The sequence below is a fragment of the Lupinus angustifolius genome, chromosome LG03 (genome assembly GCF_001865875.1).
Source record: "Lupinus angustifolius cultivar Tanjil chromosome LG03, LupAngTanjil_v1.0, whole genome shotgun sequence".
Taxonomy (NCBI): domain Eukaryota; kingdom Viridiplantae; phylum Streptophyta; class Magnoliopsida; order Fabales; family Fabaceae; genus Lupinus; species Lupinus angustifolius.
The window spans coordinates 27,428,492-27,448,090 of record NC_032011.1 but is presented as its reverse complement, the minus strand read 5'-3'; the positions used below and the strand labels follow the sequence as shown (position 1 = coordinate 27,448,090).

The following is a 19,599-nucleotide window of genomic DNA, read 5'->3' as shown; positions in this document are numbered from 1 at the left end:
ATATAATGGTCACAATAATTTTTGTGTTAAAAGGTGAGACATTAGCAAGAAAGGTAGATTGATTTAAAACATTTTATATACAACCAAATAACTAAAGTGAGTGTGAAATATGGCAACATTAATGAGTGTGATGACAATAGAGTTAGATATTTATGGATCGACAAACACACTGTATCATTCGAGTAATAAAATCCGGTAAAGTATCAGGATATTGTCCTCAGGGAGCAGAGTGGATTTACACTAATTCCTACAAGAATTAGTTAAACAATATTTACAATGATATTTTTATAAGATTTGCGTTTAGTTGTGAAAAATTGTAAATTGAACGAAAAATAAATAAATTAAATTGAGATCGAAATGCATCATTTTTCCCGAATAACATTAATGGATTCAATTCCAATTCAAATTGAGATGAGTATTGTGCTGATGTTAGGAGAAATAATAAGTTTCTTGTATTACCTTTTGAAGTTTTTTACTTTTTTTATACTTTCCTCATAAAGATATTATGGCTCAACTTCTCTTAAGTATCAGAAAAGAGGTCTAAAATAAGTGAGATCAAGTAGACCATAATGCAAAAAGATTAAGACTAATTAATAAATGGGGTGGCCAAGAAATGAAAATTTTGTTTTTAAGGAAAAATTATTAAATAGTGAGATTTTTTAGAACAGTCATATGAAATGAATAAGAATCATCATCATCACTAATTAACCCAATGAATAGCCCAATAACAAAAGTAAAAATGACAAAACCTCATCAACATTTCAGAGCTAACATCAAGACAACAATTAAGCAAAAAAAACACATTCAATAAATTGATAGCATATCTTTAATATCCATCATTAACAGAGATGAATTAGGATTAGTAAATAAAAATGGACTGATAAAATTAAGTTTTTGCAGATGAACAAATATTGTGAAACATTGATCTAAAACAACAAGTTTTCCCTATTTAATTACTTAAATAAGGTTCCATTAGTTATTATGTCTTAACTTAAAGAGAAGCCATATTCATACAACAAATTATGACATGCTTACTCAAATACAATAACGTGACAACATGCAAAAATTTAGAATGCTTGTCATCAAAACGTGCACAACATTAATTAGAAGTCTAATATAATATATTTGTTTCATCTCTAACTTTCACTTTGTTGTGTCTTCTATGAATCCCTTTAGAGATCCTTTTGGTTGCAAACAAATCTATTGGCATCTGATCTCTTCATAATCCTCAGCCTCTTGCATGACTCAGTAAACATTCTGCAAAAAGTACCAAATACTTTTGTTATGTGTGAGACTCAAATCCATAATCTTCTTCATTCCATTCCTTAAATTTTTTCACCGTAACCTTCGGAACACATTATAACCGACAACCACTTCTTACATATAAACCTTACTTCATAGTTCATACATTTCTTATCTTTTTTAGTTTTAGGTTTTCTTTTTCCTCAAAACTACAATTGTTTTACATTTTCGAGGCTTAGTTAACCAATTTTATATTCATTGAATAATTTTATTATCATCTTATTTTTACACCATAGATTAAACACATACGGAGTAATTAATAGAGTCATCTAAGTCAAAATGCTATAAAATAAAAAATAAAGTAATAGTTTTTTATCATTGTGCTAATATCTCAAACTAGAAAAGGTGAGGAATGAAAGAAGTAATTATGTATCATATATTTTTGTGTAAGCGGTTTGTGTCGTTTTATGTTACTCATTCAACCTACAAATATTTAATTGTTAAGTAAAAAACTTAAAAAGAACACATAAAATAATGATTGTAGTATCTATGCACACTATTAATATAACGGTTTATACAATTAATATACTATTTATTGTTTATTTGTATTACTTATTTTAAAGAATTAATAATGATTAAATATGAATAATAGATTATACAATAATAATATATAAAACTCATACAATGTTTAATGCATACATTTTTTCTCTAAAATAATAGATAGTGTGAGACAACATTTTTTACTACACCACTCTCTACGTTAGAATATGATGCCTTTTCCTTTTCAGGACAGGCCATTATGGAATATGGATGATTTTTTCCCTTCTCAATTTGATGCCAGGAACATTATAACGAGGGATTCACGCATGTTGGTTCTATGTGGTCCAATATAAATATTGTCGGTGTCACAATATATTTTCAATTTTCATTATAGATATAAACATACACACTTGATAGAAAGCTAATATTGTTCTTAATTAGGTACACTAAAAACTTAATTGCCACATTTGTTATCAAGTGTGTTTTTGTGGACTACAAAATGATTTTCACAAACTTATTCCTATTTCAATTTATTGGACCACCTTGGATAAATATTCCATTTGAATAAGTGGGACAGTTGATTATATTGTAAACGCATGCGTGCATCTTTTACAAGTAGTCAAGTAATCAAAATGTATTTCATAAATTATGGGTCGAAAGGTAATTAGCATTTAAGCACCTTAATATGCATACACAATATAATTATAGTAGATCAAAGCAGGAATCATAGTGGTAAATTGACCCCCCAAGTTGAAAATCGTTAGCATTCTTAGTCCTACCCTTAATTTTAAAGTTGAATGTTAATAAAATATATTTATTTTTCTCAGTCTTCTATTACGACCAAAACCACTATTTACTTGGACTACTTAATAGTATCAAAAATATCTATCACTTTACGATAATGAACTAATCTCTTTCAGAATATATGGCTGTCATTTTCAACAAGTGTTGTTATAAAAAATCGAATCTTTGACCTTTTGGTTATATTGGGAATCTGACAGGACCTTACACCACTAAATCAACGTCTTGTTATTCTAAGATAATCAAGATGAGAGAGAAAAGTGTAACTTTGACCTAAAGTTAAACCTATTTTTGTAGGAAACAATATTATGAAGAAACAATAGTGTAGAAGGGAGAGGGGCAAGAAGAACTTACTCCCAAGGGACATCTCCAACTAGCATCCAGTCACCATCTTTGTCTTCATAGATGGGAACGTGTTCACAATTCTCCTCATCCTTCAACGCCTCCACTGCCAACAAATATCACAAGATAGTATTAATTCTCATAAATTATTGTTAATTATGTTTGGTTCCTATGCATTAAGTTCATACTAATGAAGTGTTTAAGCACAAGTATAATTAATTTATGTCCAGCGGTGTTTGAATTTATATTCCCAAATCACAGTTATGTTTTCAATAATTTCTGTAATGATACCATGATCGTAATTGTGGCTTATATATTAGCAACATTTTTCTACAATTGTGATTGTAATTGTGGTCTATCAAGCATATTTTCGTGAGAAATGTAATACCCATGATTATAAGGCGTTGATCTAGTAGTGAAAAGCTCATTGAATATTTAGATAGGTCAAAAAGTCAATATTATTCAAAGGGACAATCATATAATCGAAAGAGCCGAATTAGTTTATTACCCATTAAGTGAATAACTTTCTATACATAAAAAATAGAACAACCATAATTGTGACAAGAATAAAAAATAATGTTAGATATAAGATAACCTATTATGAAGATAGCAACTCAATCAACTTTATATACACTAGCTGCACGCCATCACCGTAATAAGGAGAATGTCTAATTATTAATGTATATTCTACACTTGGTTCCCCACTTTGTCCTACATCCCTCCCAAAATTATTTTACTCTTGTCCATTCTTTCTAGGACTATTATTAAAATTAAGTAAAGGTTCTTCATAACTCTTATATTGTACTATAAAATATCTCTCCGGTCAACACATTTAACTTGCATCAACAGAATTTGTTGAGTTCATTAAGTGCAAATGCTGCTAACTAAACCTAATCAAGCACCATGATGCCTATGATCAACATCAAAGACAACAAACAATGAATGTTTGAAATTAATGAATAGTTATTAGTTTCTTTTTTAGGATAGAACTTCAACTCAACTTTCCTGATTAAAAGTAAGATAATCATATAAATATCAATTGTATCATTTGTATGCTTCATACAATTTATGTATTATTTTACATATATATGAATAATAGACCTGCATATTTTGCATTAATGTCTCCACTTTTTACCATATTATATGTACCAAACAAGAAATTAAGACTATTTTACAAATAATAATTACAAAGATTAGGGTTTCAAATTGTAGTCAGCAACAACACAAGTTGTTAGGGTTTGGGTTGCTTGCATTATTGCAACTAAGGTCATATTGGTTGCAAATTTCTATAATTATGATAAACACAATGTATCGACAACCATAAAAACGTGGAGAAAGATTATACATTGGTTCATAAGAAATTAAAAAGAAGATGTATACTCACCCAATCCATGGCAACCAAAAAGATTCTCCAAAGCCAAGGCTAACTCTTTGTATTCCTTATGCATGCCCAAATCAATTTTACGCAAGAAGGGAGCCCCATCCATGCTAACCTTAACATACATCTTTGAACCTTCATTCATGTAGTTCTTCTTCCAGTAAGAGCACACTGGAGGCCACCCCACCACTTGATTCTTCTTCTCAACATTCCGGCCGCAATTTTCGTCCACGCCACCGTTAACCGCCGAGAACACCCTCTTCTTATCATTCTTATTCACCACCTTTATAGACTCTCCACCGGGCAGACCCAACCTTAGCTCAGTGATTTCTAGTCCAAGACCTTCTTTGGCCATTTTCTCACTAACTTGATCACAATATTTGGTGAAGGGTTACAAGTTTTTTTATGCATGGAAGAAATTAAGGGCATGGTTATATATATATATACAAAGAGAATAGAAAGGACATAGTGTGAACAATGACAGGTCAAGTAAGGGTAAATGGTCGGTCACATGAGAAACAATTTTGGGGGACAACATGTTTCTAAGCAAAACCACCAACAATGGCCAGCACCATAAATTGGATATGGGACACATCAAACGATTGTTATTGAGATTTGGTCATGGCCGTTTGATTAGGTGACTGGGAACATAGCATGTGATTTGCTTGATTGAAGAGGCTCTTAATTGCAATGAGTTATATGTAGGTAGGGTAGCATGAAGAAAGTGCACGATTATGTAATCATTTTTGTTTTTTGAAAGCAAAACAAATTGGGTGGGGATTCACTTACTCTAAGAGGAAGTAGAAAAAATCTATTCCGCATCTTAATTATACATTTTAGGAAAATCCAATGATTGAAATTAGTTAGTAAATTTGAATCATTAGATCTTTATAGAATAGATGGTTAAAATGTATGGAGTAAGCTCCTAAACAAATTTATTGAATTAGAAAGATAACTTGAGTACAAGAAAAAATCATTTTTTTTCTTATTTCTTTTACCAGTAAATTATATCCACTTTCATTAAAAATCACTTGCTGAGATGAGAAGTTTTGCACATAGAAAGTGATTAATTAGTATAAAGTGAGAAGATACTATTGATTAATACAAGTTTTTTAACAAGTTTATCATAATTCATTATCGTTTTTGGTTGATAAGAATGACTAAATTTGATAAACTCATAGTAATTTACTATGTCTCATGTAAATGTGTATTGGATAAGCAACTCGAAGATTCAAACATACAAGCACTAGGACAACCACACTACATCTGCTCAAATCAGTCACAATAATGTATCAGATTTCATCAACCAACTATGCTCCTCAAACAAGGAGCTTCACTAATGATCCAAGGGATGTCCAGGCTAATCATATTAGTCAATTACCTCAATCAGACAAACACAATCAAGCTTAGGATGCAAATATCTCTGCTTCATCCTAGACTGCAAATGTCTATGTTCTTTATCCTGTGTTGCTTGGCTAATAAGCAACACCGTTAGCATTTGTATATTTCAGTTTGTTTTGGCATGTGTGCCTTTTATTCTTCATAGAGTTAGTTAGTTTATTTTTTTCCATAGTTAGTTACTTGGTTACTCTAGTTTCTCTTTGTATAAATAGGATTAGTCTTTCCCCTTTTATAATTTCAACAAAATCATTCTCAATAGTAGAAGAATCATTTTTCATATATCTTCTTCTTTATGTTTTTGTTTCATTCAACTTCTTTTCATCATCATCAAAAAGTGTTATACTCAAGAAACCTTCTTTAACATTCTTTTAATATGTTCATATGCTATGGGGGCTATTGGTTTTTCAATTGCCATGGTTAGGATACTGAAAGCCTTGAGAACTTCCCTCTCCACCGTTTACTTTTGTATTTATGGAATTGAGTATTTCTTATATTCATTAATAATATACTTTGACATATAAAAGAAAATATTTGTTTCAGAACATATATGGTTAGACTACCAACAAAGTGTTGATTAGTGGTGTAAGGTCTCGATAGATCCTCCTAATGATCAAAAAGTCAATGATTCCATTTCTGTGAGCGACAATTGTTGGGAGGGGCAGCCACACACCCCGAAAGAGAATAATTCCTTACTAAAAGGTGAAGGGTTACCATTAGTAATACAAAAAATATACATGGTTAAGACTTACACATATATGTTTCTCGCAATAAAATGTGTGTAATTAAGAAGGCTTGATATAGTTGGATCTTTTAGAGAAATAGAGATGGCATATATTACAGGATAATGATGATTTTTGGTAAAAGTAATTGAGTTGAAATATGGTGTATTAATTTAGCTTCATCGGCTAATAGATCTGCTTCTAGATGGTGGAAGGATTTATGTAAAGTAGGTTCTATTCATTGAAATGGTAGGGGTTGGTTTGATGAGAATGTTTGGAGGACTCTAGGAAATGGTTCACAAATTCTTTTCTAGATGGATATTGGGTGGGGAATCAGAGTTTGAAAGATGCCTTTCTAAGACTTTTTGCATTAACTTTGAATAGAATCGGAACCGCGAGGGATTGTGGTATTTGGATCGACAATAAGTGGTCTTGGGAGGTCAAATGGCACATGGATTTGTTTGACATAAAGGAAATTTTGGTCCGGAATTTGTATGATCTTATTTTACCGTATGCTTGCAAAAAGAATATTGAGGACAATTGGAGTTTGAGTCTACATGCATTTGGGAAGTATGTTGTCAATTCTGCTTATCTCATCAAAAGGGGCCAAAGTCCTTCACCTTTAGGTACTATTTTAAATAAATGTTGAATTGATTGTGTGCCATAAAAAATCTCTTGTTTTGTGTGGAAATTACTTAGACTTAGGCTTCCCACTAAGTTGGAACTTTTCATGAGACAAGTTCTTTTTAATGTTGATGAAGTTAAGTGTGTCATTTGATTGAACCACGAAGAATCTATTGAGCATCCTTTTCTATCTTGCGATTTTGCTTATGTTGTTTGGAAAAGAGTTTATTGTTGGCTTCAAGTCTCAACTTCAATTCCAATATCTTTACGTGATTGCTTTAATATGCATGATGTTGTTTTGTCTACTGCTAAAGGATCAAATCTCTAGAGGATGATTTGATTTATTGTTGTTTGGTTTATTTGGATTATACGGAATGATTTTATTTTTTCAGATAAGCCTGTGAATTATGTTCATATTATGGATTTGATTCAAGCTAGATATTGGCCCTGGTTTTTGGCAAAAGTAGCTCCTGCATCATTAGTTTTTACTAATTGATGTAAAGGCCCAAAATCTTATATTTTGCTTTCTTCTAAAAATATCAACTTTTGATCTTTCTCTTGTATTGGATTAATACTCCTTATGCTGATTTTAACGCATTGTTCTTAACAAAAAAATATGTATACACAATTCATAATCTAAACGTTTGGGCAACCTAATATATGGTATTTTCACCATAATGAGATATGAGGATGATAAAACTATACAATCTTAACTCAGAAGTGAATAAACTATATTGAAGAAAATAGAAAATGTAGAATCTTTATATAATCTCATATAATATGCGAGCTAGTTTGAAGAATATATGCATAATTATTGATGTTACTGCAAATCTCAGTAGCATCCAAATGTTGTAGAATATCAAAAATATGATTTTCCTACTACGTATTTTAGAGTACATATTATTGAATCCTTTAAGGAGATGTTTTTTTTATAAAAATTATAAAGTATCTCACATTTCAAAAATGATATTTATATTACTTCCGAAGATTGTTCAATTTGTGCCCAAAGCACACACTAGTAAATCTCTTATAAAAGAATCAGAATAAATATGTCTTCTCATAGAAGTAGAACTAATTACTCAAAGAAACGTATCATGCTTGGTAATGGCTCCATTATGACTTGAATTCTACCGAAGACAAAATTAACACTTGTAATTTGTATTGCACAAATCAATATATTCCTTGAACGGCAAATGCCATTTTAAATAATCTTTGTTTTATTTCTAGTCAATAATTTTGGGATATTGCTACATTATTGATAATGGATCTCAATTAACTACAATTAATATTATTATAACCGATATTTAACTAAACATATAAATATTTAGATGTCAGAAAGAGAGATACTTAAACAAACCAAGCTAGTTGGTGGAATATACATTAAGGACATAAATTAATATAACTTTTCTAAAGTTACAAATTAAGGAGACAATGTCTTTTGGTCAAGGCTAGAACAAAGACAGTTTGAGGCTTTAGCACATGTTCCACTATAGGTGATATCACAAACGAAGAAGACCAATAGCCCAAAAAAATATACATGTTCCCCAATTCACATAAGTTTAATATATATAGTTACTAGCACATATTTTCAAGCAAATGATTCGCATCATCTAACACTTATTTTCAAGCAAATGATTCGCATCATCTAACACTTGGGAACAGTATCTTCCTCTTTCGGCAAGTTAGCATGGCAAAATTTGAGGTATGCCTTCCTTTTTTTTCCCTGAATTTGAGGAACGAATTACTAGTTTTGGGTGTTATTGTTCTCAAGTGACATAGCAAAAATGAAATAGATATTAGGCAGGTTTTGTTTAGAAAGGGACAATAGTTGTTCATTTTTTTTGCTCACCAAAAGATAAAAGATTTGAATTAAGATAGCACAAGGGGTGATAATTAGGGGTGACAATCTGATGGATTTGGATTTGGATCCTAATGGATGGATGAAAAACTATTCATCAATCCATATAAATCTATTACATCATATTTTTAAAGTATCAAATTCATTCATATCTAATGAATTCTAATTCATCCATTTTATCCATGTAACCATTTTAATGGATTGGATGGATGAATATCCAACTTTTTTTTTTAAATTTGAACAAATGTTTTTTAATAAAGCATTATTTGAAGAATTTTTTTTTAAATTTATTGTTAATAAAGTATTTTCAAATATCAATTTTAAAAAATATTTTTAAAAAAAATACTTTTAAAAAGTGTTTTTTATAAGCATTTTAAAAAATGTGAATTTGTGAAGCTTTTTAATAAACACTCTTATTGGCAAGAATCTCTCGTGCAATATAATTGAGATTTCCACAAGTTGTATGCAACAATCCATCTTCCTAAAATATTTCATTTGGTTATTATATTATCACATTAGTCAATAACCAAAATGATATATTTATACTTTGCATTAAGGTGTGTGGTTCTAAGAAAGTATTTTCTTACCCTAAGATGTTGGGAGTAAAGCACTAAGGCCAAAATCATTTATACTTTTTTTATAAGCACTTTTTAAAATCATAATTGCAATTTTTAACTTTTATAATGCGTGTGGGATTGTGCTGTTAGAAAGGTGGGAGAGATTTTTATATTAATATTGAACTAATTGGGGGAAAAATTGTTTTTATTCTTTGGATGGAGGATTGAGTATTCATCCAAATGGATATACCCATGAATCCATTGATATAATAGATGGATTTGAATACATTCATTATCAACATTATCCATTGAGTTATATCCATTTAAATCCAATTATTCTAACAGGTGGATTTGGATGGATTTAATTTAGATGAATTTTGGATTATGAATAATTTTGTCACCGTGATAACCTAAAATAAACAAATCAACGAGTATTATGGCTCAATAGTTGTTCATATTTTCTGATATCTTGTTAATCTATATTTTATCTTATCTCATTTCATCAAATCACGTCCTTATATCAAGAAACTTATAAGATAGTTGTTGGAGAGCGCGGTATTTTTACTTGTGGGAGCAATTAATGAAAATAAACTTATAAATTACCTTATGACATTGGTATAGGCTAAGAAAATCGTGAATTCTTTTTTTATCAAAAGGGTAGATCTTTAGCTTTGAGCTCTCTTGATGGACTTAAGTTTTAACAATGACTGTTTTTGTTGAAAGTTTGGTAATTAATTGTTTCCCCACTTCACTCATTTATTATTATTTAGTATTTATATCTTAAAGCGACTTCTATTTAACAACTAAGATGTTAGTCTAGTGGTGTAAGACTCTACTGGATTTCCAAGATTTATGGTTTAATTCCTGGGAACGACACTTGTTGAGAAGGACAATTACGAACACCAAAAAAGATTAATTTCTTACCTAAAAAAATATGAGGGGATACCCTTGAGTACCAAAAAATCTCTATCTAGTTTTTCTATTTCCTAATTCTCAATTGAAGTATCAATTTTATGACTTAAGCCCTTGGAAAAGTCTAACCTAAAAGAGACGTTGTAACAAGGATAAACTAAGCACATAGGGATAATAATAAATACTCTCTGTATTATATTATGAAAAGCTGAGTTTCTTACAATGGAATGTTAATTAACATAAAGGTCAGCATTACAGAGAGAATTGTAAAAGGAAAACTAGAAATAGAAATGTTCAGAGAGAGAAATATGCATCATTCTTTCCATGCCTGCTACCATCATTGTCCACCAGCTATATACTAGACTCTAGACCAATTGTAATCCTTCAGCCTAGAGTTAGTTACGCGGGTTCTTGTGCATTTCCTCACTTCCTTGCCATACGGATCAGTAGCTACGTGTTTTTTATTAGCTGTGTCATCCAATGCCTCATTTGCCCTCTCCATTTTACCATTTACCTTAATGGTCTCCACTGCATTTGTGACAGATGTATATTAGATAGTAAAGTAAGCACCTAATTAAACTAGCTACATGTTCCATTGGTGACAAAACTTATGGCCAATGGTAAAATATTTTGATACATGTAATTATAAATTAAAGGCGAGAGGATACTCTTGGTAGTACCAAAAAAATCTATATCCAGTTTTTATATTTCCCGATTGTCAAGTAAAGCGCCCACTTTTATGACTTAAGCCCTTCGAAAAGTCTAACCTAAAAGAGACGTATATTAGATAGTTAAGTAAGCACCACATTAAACTAACTAGATGCCCGGTTCATGACAAAACTTATGACCTATTGGTGGTAAAATATTTTGATACATATAATAATAAATTAAAGGTGAGTGAATATTATTGGTAGTACTAAAAAAACCTCTATCTAACTTTTCTATCTCCCAAATGTCAATTAAAGCGCACACTTTTATGACTTAAGCCCTTCTAGAAGTCTAACATTAAAGAGATGTATATTAGATAGTAAAGTAAGCACCGCAATAAACTAACTAGATGTTCCATTCATGACAAAACTTATGGCCCAGTGGTGGTAAAATATTTTGATACATGAAATAATAAATTAAAGATGTAAGAAGCTTATACTGTTGGATAAACTTTGTTAATTATTATATTATATCTTTAACATATAATGGGAGAGATATATCTCTTAAGATCCATCTTAAAATCAATTGTCAATAAGAGTATTGGTGCAATATGTATTTAAATCATGTTCAAGAGAATGAGACAATAGATGTGACACTTACTTCCTAACATGCCCCATCCATAGAAGGCTATTGGATCAGACGAAATATTGTCTTTTATTCATGACTAAATGATATCTTTTGACTCATGACAACCGAAAAGAAGTTGAACTCTAACTCTGATATCATGTTAATATTTACTCTCAAAACAATTAGCAGTGAGAAAAATAGTCTATTTAATTTATTATTTTGGTTATTTAGTTCATATGATATTTAAATCATGTCTAAGATAACCAGACTATAACAATATATGCATAATTAATCGTGTTGGATTAGGAGGCCCATAAAAAATGTTATGGCCTTTAATCCTTCATGGCAAGCTCCTGCTGTAACTCTTAATGCATATAGAAGTATAATTTTACCCATATTGCTGAGTACCTGTGGTGAAAAAACATAAATGGGTCAAGTCAATTTTAGATATGATATCAATGTGAAAGAAGAAATGGTTGAAAACTATGGTGAACTAACCAAAAGGTTACTACTACCTATAACAATTGGTAACAAATACTATATGTAGTTAATGCTTTGTGCCATTTTCATGTCCCAAAAAATTGTTATTAGTCAAAATGCACAATAAATTAAATAGATTATAAGTTTCTGATTGATCATAAGTTTTTTTACTCATGACATATAATATGGGACATCAAATTTCTCCCATAATAATTGTGTTCTTATTGTATACAATATATCAAAGATATTTTCATTTGCTTCAATTCCGTTGATGTATATCTGTTAGAATTTTCAGTACTCTTTCTTTGAGTTGAACCTTCTATAAGGATAATTAATGAGAATACGTGGAACCCATTTACATTAATGATATATAATGAGCAAATACCAAAGAATTTCTATACCAGCATTATATATTAAGACTAATCTTCAAGAATATACGTTGGGGCCACTTTTGGACATGGTTGCTATGTTGCTACTGATCCTGTTCCATAATATAGCAGAAACATATTTCTCCGGGATGTGCTAGCTAGGTGAACATCAGAACAATAAACCAAAATGTAATGATGTATCATGGTACAAAATCTTTATACAACATAAGAAAATGACATATATCACTTATAAACTAATCATTAATAAAAAAATAATATTATATTTCTTATGATGTAGGAGAATATATTACTTTATTCTAAGCCGAATTCTTCCAGAATTTACTTATTTTTTAATTAAAGCAAATGTACCTTCCCAACCGAGCATATGTTTCCCATAACTTGGACATTGGCATGAGATTTAATGCAAAACCCACATACATAGAAGCACACGTGATGGGAGATGTCCTTGCATGGCACATGGTGCTAGTACATCTTGCTATATTGTTTATCTCTATTTACGGATAGAAATGTAGAGACAAATTCTTCAAAAATTAAAGGAAATATAATATATAATGATATATTTATTATAAGTATAATAAAATAATATTTTTTGTCATTAAAAACATAAGAAAATTAAAATAATCTCTCCAATAATTTATATTAATTGTTGTTCTTGGGGTTTTAATGGGTAAAGTTGATTTACACCACTTTTCACTTTTTCTCTCTCTAAACAACTTCCTCCTCTGCCCATCACAATTTGTACAAGTTGGGAACACTCACTTTATGATTAATGAGACTAACTCTTCCAAGTATTTTCCATAGAATTGTCTTTTTTATTGTTTTTAATAGACCGGCGTGTTAAAAAGAAATAAAAATAATTATATATATAAAAGATAATAAATTATTTACTCACATGATAATATATTGTATTCTCCATAGAAAAATGAGGACTTGTACTCTAAAAGTACTGACATTTTGAGGAAATAGAATATGATTGATCACTATGCTAGAATTGATATTTAACAACATTTATATGTTGAATACTGTTAAATATAAGATGAAAGAGAATTTACAACATTTATTGAAGAAAACGATGTTAAAGTGTTATCTTTAATAACACTTATTGAAGCAATCGCTGTTAAAGGTCATACTTCATATATTCTGCATTTCTTCAATAAGCGATGTTAAATATAACATCTTTAAAAGCACTGTTAAATGTGTTATTTTTAACGGCATTTATTGAAGCAAACGCTGTTAAATGTCATACTTCATATATTTAACGACACTACTTCAATAAATGTTTGTTAAAGATGCTTTAATCGCGCTTATTGAAACCACTGCTGTTAGAGGTCATACATTTAATGTTTATTTTAGTGAGCGAGAATCTTTTCAAATTAAAAAACAAAATCTTACACAATAATACATATAACTCAGTTTATTATTTATCTTACTTTTCTTCTTCTTCTCCATTACTTACTTTTTTTTTTAGTTTCTCTCTCTTCAAGCAAATTATCGATTTTTGGTTTTTATCTTTAAGCATAAAGTAAATCGTTATCTTATTTTAGCTCATTTATTTCTCTTTTCACTAATAGTGTGATATTTATTTGTTGTGAAGTTATACAACTATAGTGAAGTTACCGATTTTTTGTTTTTCTTTTCAAACATAAGGTAGATCGTTATCTTATTTTAGCTTATTTATTTTTCTTTTTTTACTGATAGTGTGATCTTTATTTGTTGTGAAGTTATGCAGCTATGGTGTTCTAGGTTTTTTGCTATGGTGAACATTAGAGGAGAAAAAATGAACAATTTCCGTAAGATCTCATTACTCGTATGTTGTTTTATAGTATTAGAATCTGTTAAGGTTGAGTTGGACATGTTTGTCATGTGTTTGATAGAATGTCTCATAAAAATATTGTTTTATTTAGAAAGTAGACATTTAATAGTTTTTGGTTCAATGAGCGCGGTTAAATGTCTACTTTGTAAAAAACGTTATTATTGAATATAACCTTATGTACTACTGGACTCACATAAAAAGCGTTGTTAAATGATAATTTTAAAAATTATTGTTTTGTTACTATGGCGTAATGAGGGGATAAATTTAATCCTGTATGTTATTGGTGTAGGTGGAGTGTAACCTTCTCTTATAAGGATAACTTCATATATTTCAGGAAAATATGTTCCTATATATGAGGAAATATTATCACTAGTATAAATATTACTACATCTAAAATATACTCAATCACACAAGTCAATAATAATCACTTAGTCCCTACAACAACAATAATAATAATAATACTTTTTAGGCACAAGGTTATAACAATACTTTTATATAATTCTCATTGTATAAGAAGAAGAAAATTCGGATACAAAAAAAAAAAGAGAAAAAAAATCTCCAAATGAAAAATAGAAATAAATGACCCAACCTTCTATCACAAAAAATAACATAGACAAAAAGCTTCAATGGATATTCAGATGAAGTTGATTCTCCACCATAGGAACAAATATCACTCACATCGGTGTGGAAGCCACAAGGTTAACTCAACAGCTTATATCTGATTTCAATATTTCACCTTTCTCTCTCTGAAACGTTCTTCATTGGGGAAGAAAAAATGAAAATTTTGAAGGTTAAGAAACGACACCGAGCTTCAACGCTTTCTCTCACGTCTATTATTCACCTCAATCAGGTGCAAAATATTCTTCTTTGCATCCCAATTTCAAAATGTCTCAAATTTTCAATTGGGGTTTCATGGCACTTGTAAATTTGGGTCTCAGTTTTAAGAATATTTAATATGATGAATTAGAAATTGTTTTAAGATTTTTTTGCAATTTAATATATTGGGATGTCAAAATGATTGATTTTTTTGTTTTGTTTTTTGGATCAGTAGGTTGCATGATTGAGATATATGAAATGCAGTGTTACTAATTTTTAATTATATGCTGTATTTAATTAGATATTCAAACTTGTGTTGTGGATTTAACTTGGAATTTGAAATTGCTATGTTTCTGTTTATTTTGGAACCGTTTTTGTTTTTCTCTACAGATTTAGTTCCTAATGTCATGCTCATATCATACCTTCTCCTTTATCCATTTAGTGTATGCTGAATTTGCACTGTTACTTTACTGATTTTGGCATTAGAATTGGAGTTTAATTTTGATACATTGGCGGCATAAGATTTTTACACTATCATCATACATTAACACATTGTGGCTTTTAAGGTAATAACTTCAGAGTCAAATACTCTTAATGAAGTGGCAATGCATAATTAGTTGATAGTGTTAAAATCTTCATTTAAGTTCTTTTGGTAAAGCTTTACCATTTATTTCCTATGACTCTTTGTATTATCTTTTTATAGGTAGCGTTGTAGGAATAAGATATTCTTCATTTAGTAACATTAAAATGAAGTATTATTGTAAAAAGATAACAATAGAATTCTGACAACTACCTTAATATCTTGTTACAATGTTCCTTGTGTTTTGTTAAGATGGTGTTATGATGATCATCTTAGCAATCATGCAACCTCATTGGATTTGGAAGAGAAATCCACATTTGTTTTCTTTTATCTTATCACTTTCAAGATATTGCTTGTGTTGGAAGCAGGCCGAGGATATGATAAGCCTCTAATTTATAAAATTAATGGCCAGTGGTTATTAAACAGGACAAAGATTCAATCTCTTACAACATGTGGCGCAAATTGCTGCAATGATCTTGTTGCACTTTGATTCAGCATGTTAGAGCAGATGGATGATCAGGAAGCGAATTAGAAGATGTAGCTTGGAAAACTTGTTTCTACAAATCTCTGTTTTATTGTGCTCTACAGTTCTTCTACCTTGATTGTGACTAACTTAGATGGATGATACCCATCCGGAACGAAATAGCAACACACAAACCGATCATTATCCTTTGCTAATGGAGCAGCTGGAAACCCGCAATGTTCATGAGCACATAATTGATATTACAAGGAATGATGAAGTTTCATCAAGCTCATCTCATAATGATCAACACCCTGGAATGCATATACCACAGAATGATGATGAACAAAATGGCAGCACACAACTCTCGACTCATCAAAGATCTTATTTTTCTGCATCCAGATATAATTCTAGAAATTCCTCGTCACCAAGAAGTGAGGAGTATGGCCATCTCAGAAGGAACCCTCTAAATTCTGGACTGTGGATTTCTGTGGAGCTTGCTGTCACTCTGAGTCAAATCATAGCATCTATTGTTGTCTTGTCATTATCCAGAAATGAAAACCCTCAAGCACCATTATTTCTGTGGATTCTGGGTTATACATCTGGTTGTGTTGCTACGCTTCCTATTCTTTACTGGCGATATCGATACCCTAATCAAAGTATTGTAGAAGATACCTCTCAACCATTTCAAGGATCTTTTGAAAGAAACCCTTCAGAACCTTCTTCATATACTGCCATCTCTGTTGCTCATGTTTCAAATGAAGAGAATAGTCGTGCTACAGAATCAGCTACAAGAAGTGCTAGAATTCCTGAACCCTTCAGTTCAAGGTAAGCTTTCTTTTTAGGCTCTGGTACTCATCTATTGTTTTGATGGTTATCAAATTTATTTATTTTTTGTCTCCATTTCTAAAAAATGCGCGATATTTTATTCGAGAGTATCATCTAGAAAGGAAGAAGAAAAAGTGGAAATTGTGGTTCTGTACTTCCATCTCAGCATGTTATGTCCACATTATAGATTGTTTCTTTCTTTCCACTTTTTTTCCGCCTTTCTCTTTTGTTTAATTCTTTGCTCTTAGTGTCTATATACTAGATAATCATTTTAGTCATTGATTGAATTCCTAAAATTCACTAACCTTGAATTTTTTTGAATGTTTTTAAAATGTTTGTAGAAGACAGATCTTAATTTTTCCGAGTTAGTTGGTATAAGGGTTGTTGTATTTCCTGAGTTATTTAATGTCGAATTCAAGTTAATATGAAACTCAAATTCCACCCCATCAGGTTCTATCCATGTTTAATTAATGATTATTGCACTTAACTAATAAGTGCATTGATAAATTTCAGGTTTGGTGGATTAGTAGAGCATTTCAAGATGGTATTGGATTGTTTTTTTGCAGTTTGGTTTGTTGTAGGCAATGTGTGGATCTTTGGAGGTCAAACTTCTCCTTCTGATGCTCCAAAATTGTATAGGTACCTGTTACAAGCAATATACTGGTAGTACTAGTATTTCACTTTTCCCAATTATTCAAATATTATAGCTTTCCTTGTATGCAGGTTATGTATAGTCTTTCTTACCTTCAGCTGCATCGGATATGCCTTGCCATTTATACTGTGTGCAACAATTTGTTGCTGCCTACCTTGCATAATTTCTATTTTGGGCATTCAGGAGGATTTTTCTCAAAATAGAGGAGCATCAGCCGTATGTATTAATGCTCTGCCGATCTACAAGTTCAAAATGAAGGAAAATGAAAACAGTGGTGTTCAGGATGTCAATACAGAAGGTGGACTTCTGGCTTCCGGAACAGAAAAGGAACGGTTGATATCTAGAGAGGATGCCGTAAGTTTATAATTGGCTATATGTTTGATAGAGAAAAATACTAGAGAATAATTCCAGCCTCCCCTATTATTTATTGTGCCGATTGAGAGGAACAAATATGGGCCATTAATAAACCATAGCAGGATGGTCAAGATCAAAAGTTAGTGTTTCTGTGATCGCTTATGAAATCACACAACTTGATGTTTTAATCGTGACTATTTATGTACGATGCTATGGTTTAGATGTACACGCCTCTCACCTGATATGCATCCTGTATGTCTGCAGCTCATTCTGCAATTTTGGGAAAGACCTAAGGAATGCTAAAGAAACCTAGCCACTGAAAGAGAAATGCTTTTTTTAATATTTAAGTAAAATCTAAATGCAATTGTTTACATGGTTCAAATATAGCCGACTTTTATGATTGGTATCCTTTCTTTGAGAGAATGTCCCATCTTTAATGTTGGCTTGACTATATCTGAATGCCAGATGCAATTTATTTCAATAGCTTTCTTAAATTCGCTGCAGGTTTGTTGCATTTGCTTGGCAAAATATGTAGATGATGACGAGCTTCGGGAGTTACCTTGCATTCATGTCTTTCATGTCGAGTGCATCGACAAATGGTTAAAGATAAATGCATCATGTCCTCTTTGTAAAAGTGAAGTTGGTACAAGTAATGAACAGTCAACTTCAGCCACGGATTCCAGCGTCAGCAATAGATGAGAATAGATGCCAAGTCAGCCAACCATTGGCGGCTATCGTTACAAGGTGATACTAATAGCTTTCCTGAAGCCAGGCACATCCCCAAGGACCAAGGTAATTGCAGTTTTCAAGTTACATCAAATATTTGGAGTTTTCTTTCAAGAGTGGTTTGTGTTACCTGAAAGTGAGAGCCCAATAAGTTGTAGATGCAATATAGGCACCTTTCCCCCAAATTTAACATATTTTTGTAGGATATAGGCTATGTACCAGTTCAAATCTTTCTTCAGTTAATAGTTCTCCACGTGTACATATTACATATACATACATGTTTATATATAATATTGTAAACACTACTATAATGAGAATGTTTTTGTATTGAATTTGAAATAAGCTTAAGTTGATTGGAAGCATTCTCCAAACTACTAAATATTATTGTTTGTAGAGATTCTTTATTGGATATCTGATTAAGTACTTGTATGGTGATGTTTTCAATTTGGAGTGTAAACATAATGTCAGCTAGTATTATCTATTTTTTAGAATTTTTAATATAAAACTGAGGCAAACAATTATTTTTAATATATTTTATGTAAAATTAATGATCACGCATGTATTTGATATTTCACAATATATTGGAGAGTTGGGTGTTGAGAAAAATACTCTAGCTTTATCAAAATAATTGTCTAGAAGTAAACAAAGCACATTTACAAAATCCAATTTATTTTGTTAAAATCAGAAAAATAATATATACTTTCCTAATTTAGCCTTCGAACTTTATTCTAACCTCTCATTTACACCAGTGAAGACTTTCTTTAAAAAATAATTATTTAATACTCTCTTAAAATTATTAGTGAATAATTATTTTAAAATTCTATTATTATGTAAGTGAACGATTATTTTGAA

General features: G+C 30.7%; 1 protein-coding gene and 1 pseudogene across 2 annotated transcripts; one reads left to right on the top strand and one right to left on the bottom strand.

Annotated features, from left to right (window-relative positions):
* LOC109342641 lies at window positions 882–4,835 on the bottom strand (annotated as a pseudogene).
* On the top strand, window positions 14,953–19,101 carry LOC109344294 (E3 ubiquitin-protein ligase At1g12760-like). 2 transcript variants are annotated; one of them, XM_019583009.1, is made up of 5 exons: window positions 14,953–15,181; window positions 16,154–17,015; window positions 17,529–17,654; window positions 17,739–18,021; window positions 18,526–19,101. In XM_019583009.1, exons 2-5 carry the CDS (start codon window positions 16,345–16,347, stop codon window positions 18,718–18,720), a joined length of 1,275 nt encoding a protein of 424 aa, XP_019438554.1. In that variant the 5' UTR covers window positions 14,953–15,181; window positions 16,154–16,344; the 3' UTR covers window positions 18,721–19,101. The 2 variants fall into 2 exon arrangements, with proteins under 2 accessions (XP_019438554.1, XP_019438555.1); XM_019583010.1 differs by having other exon boundaries at window positions 16,140–17,015.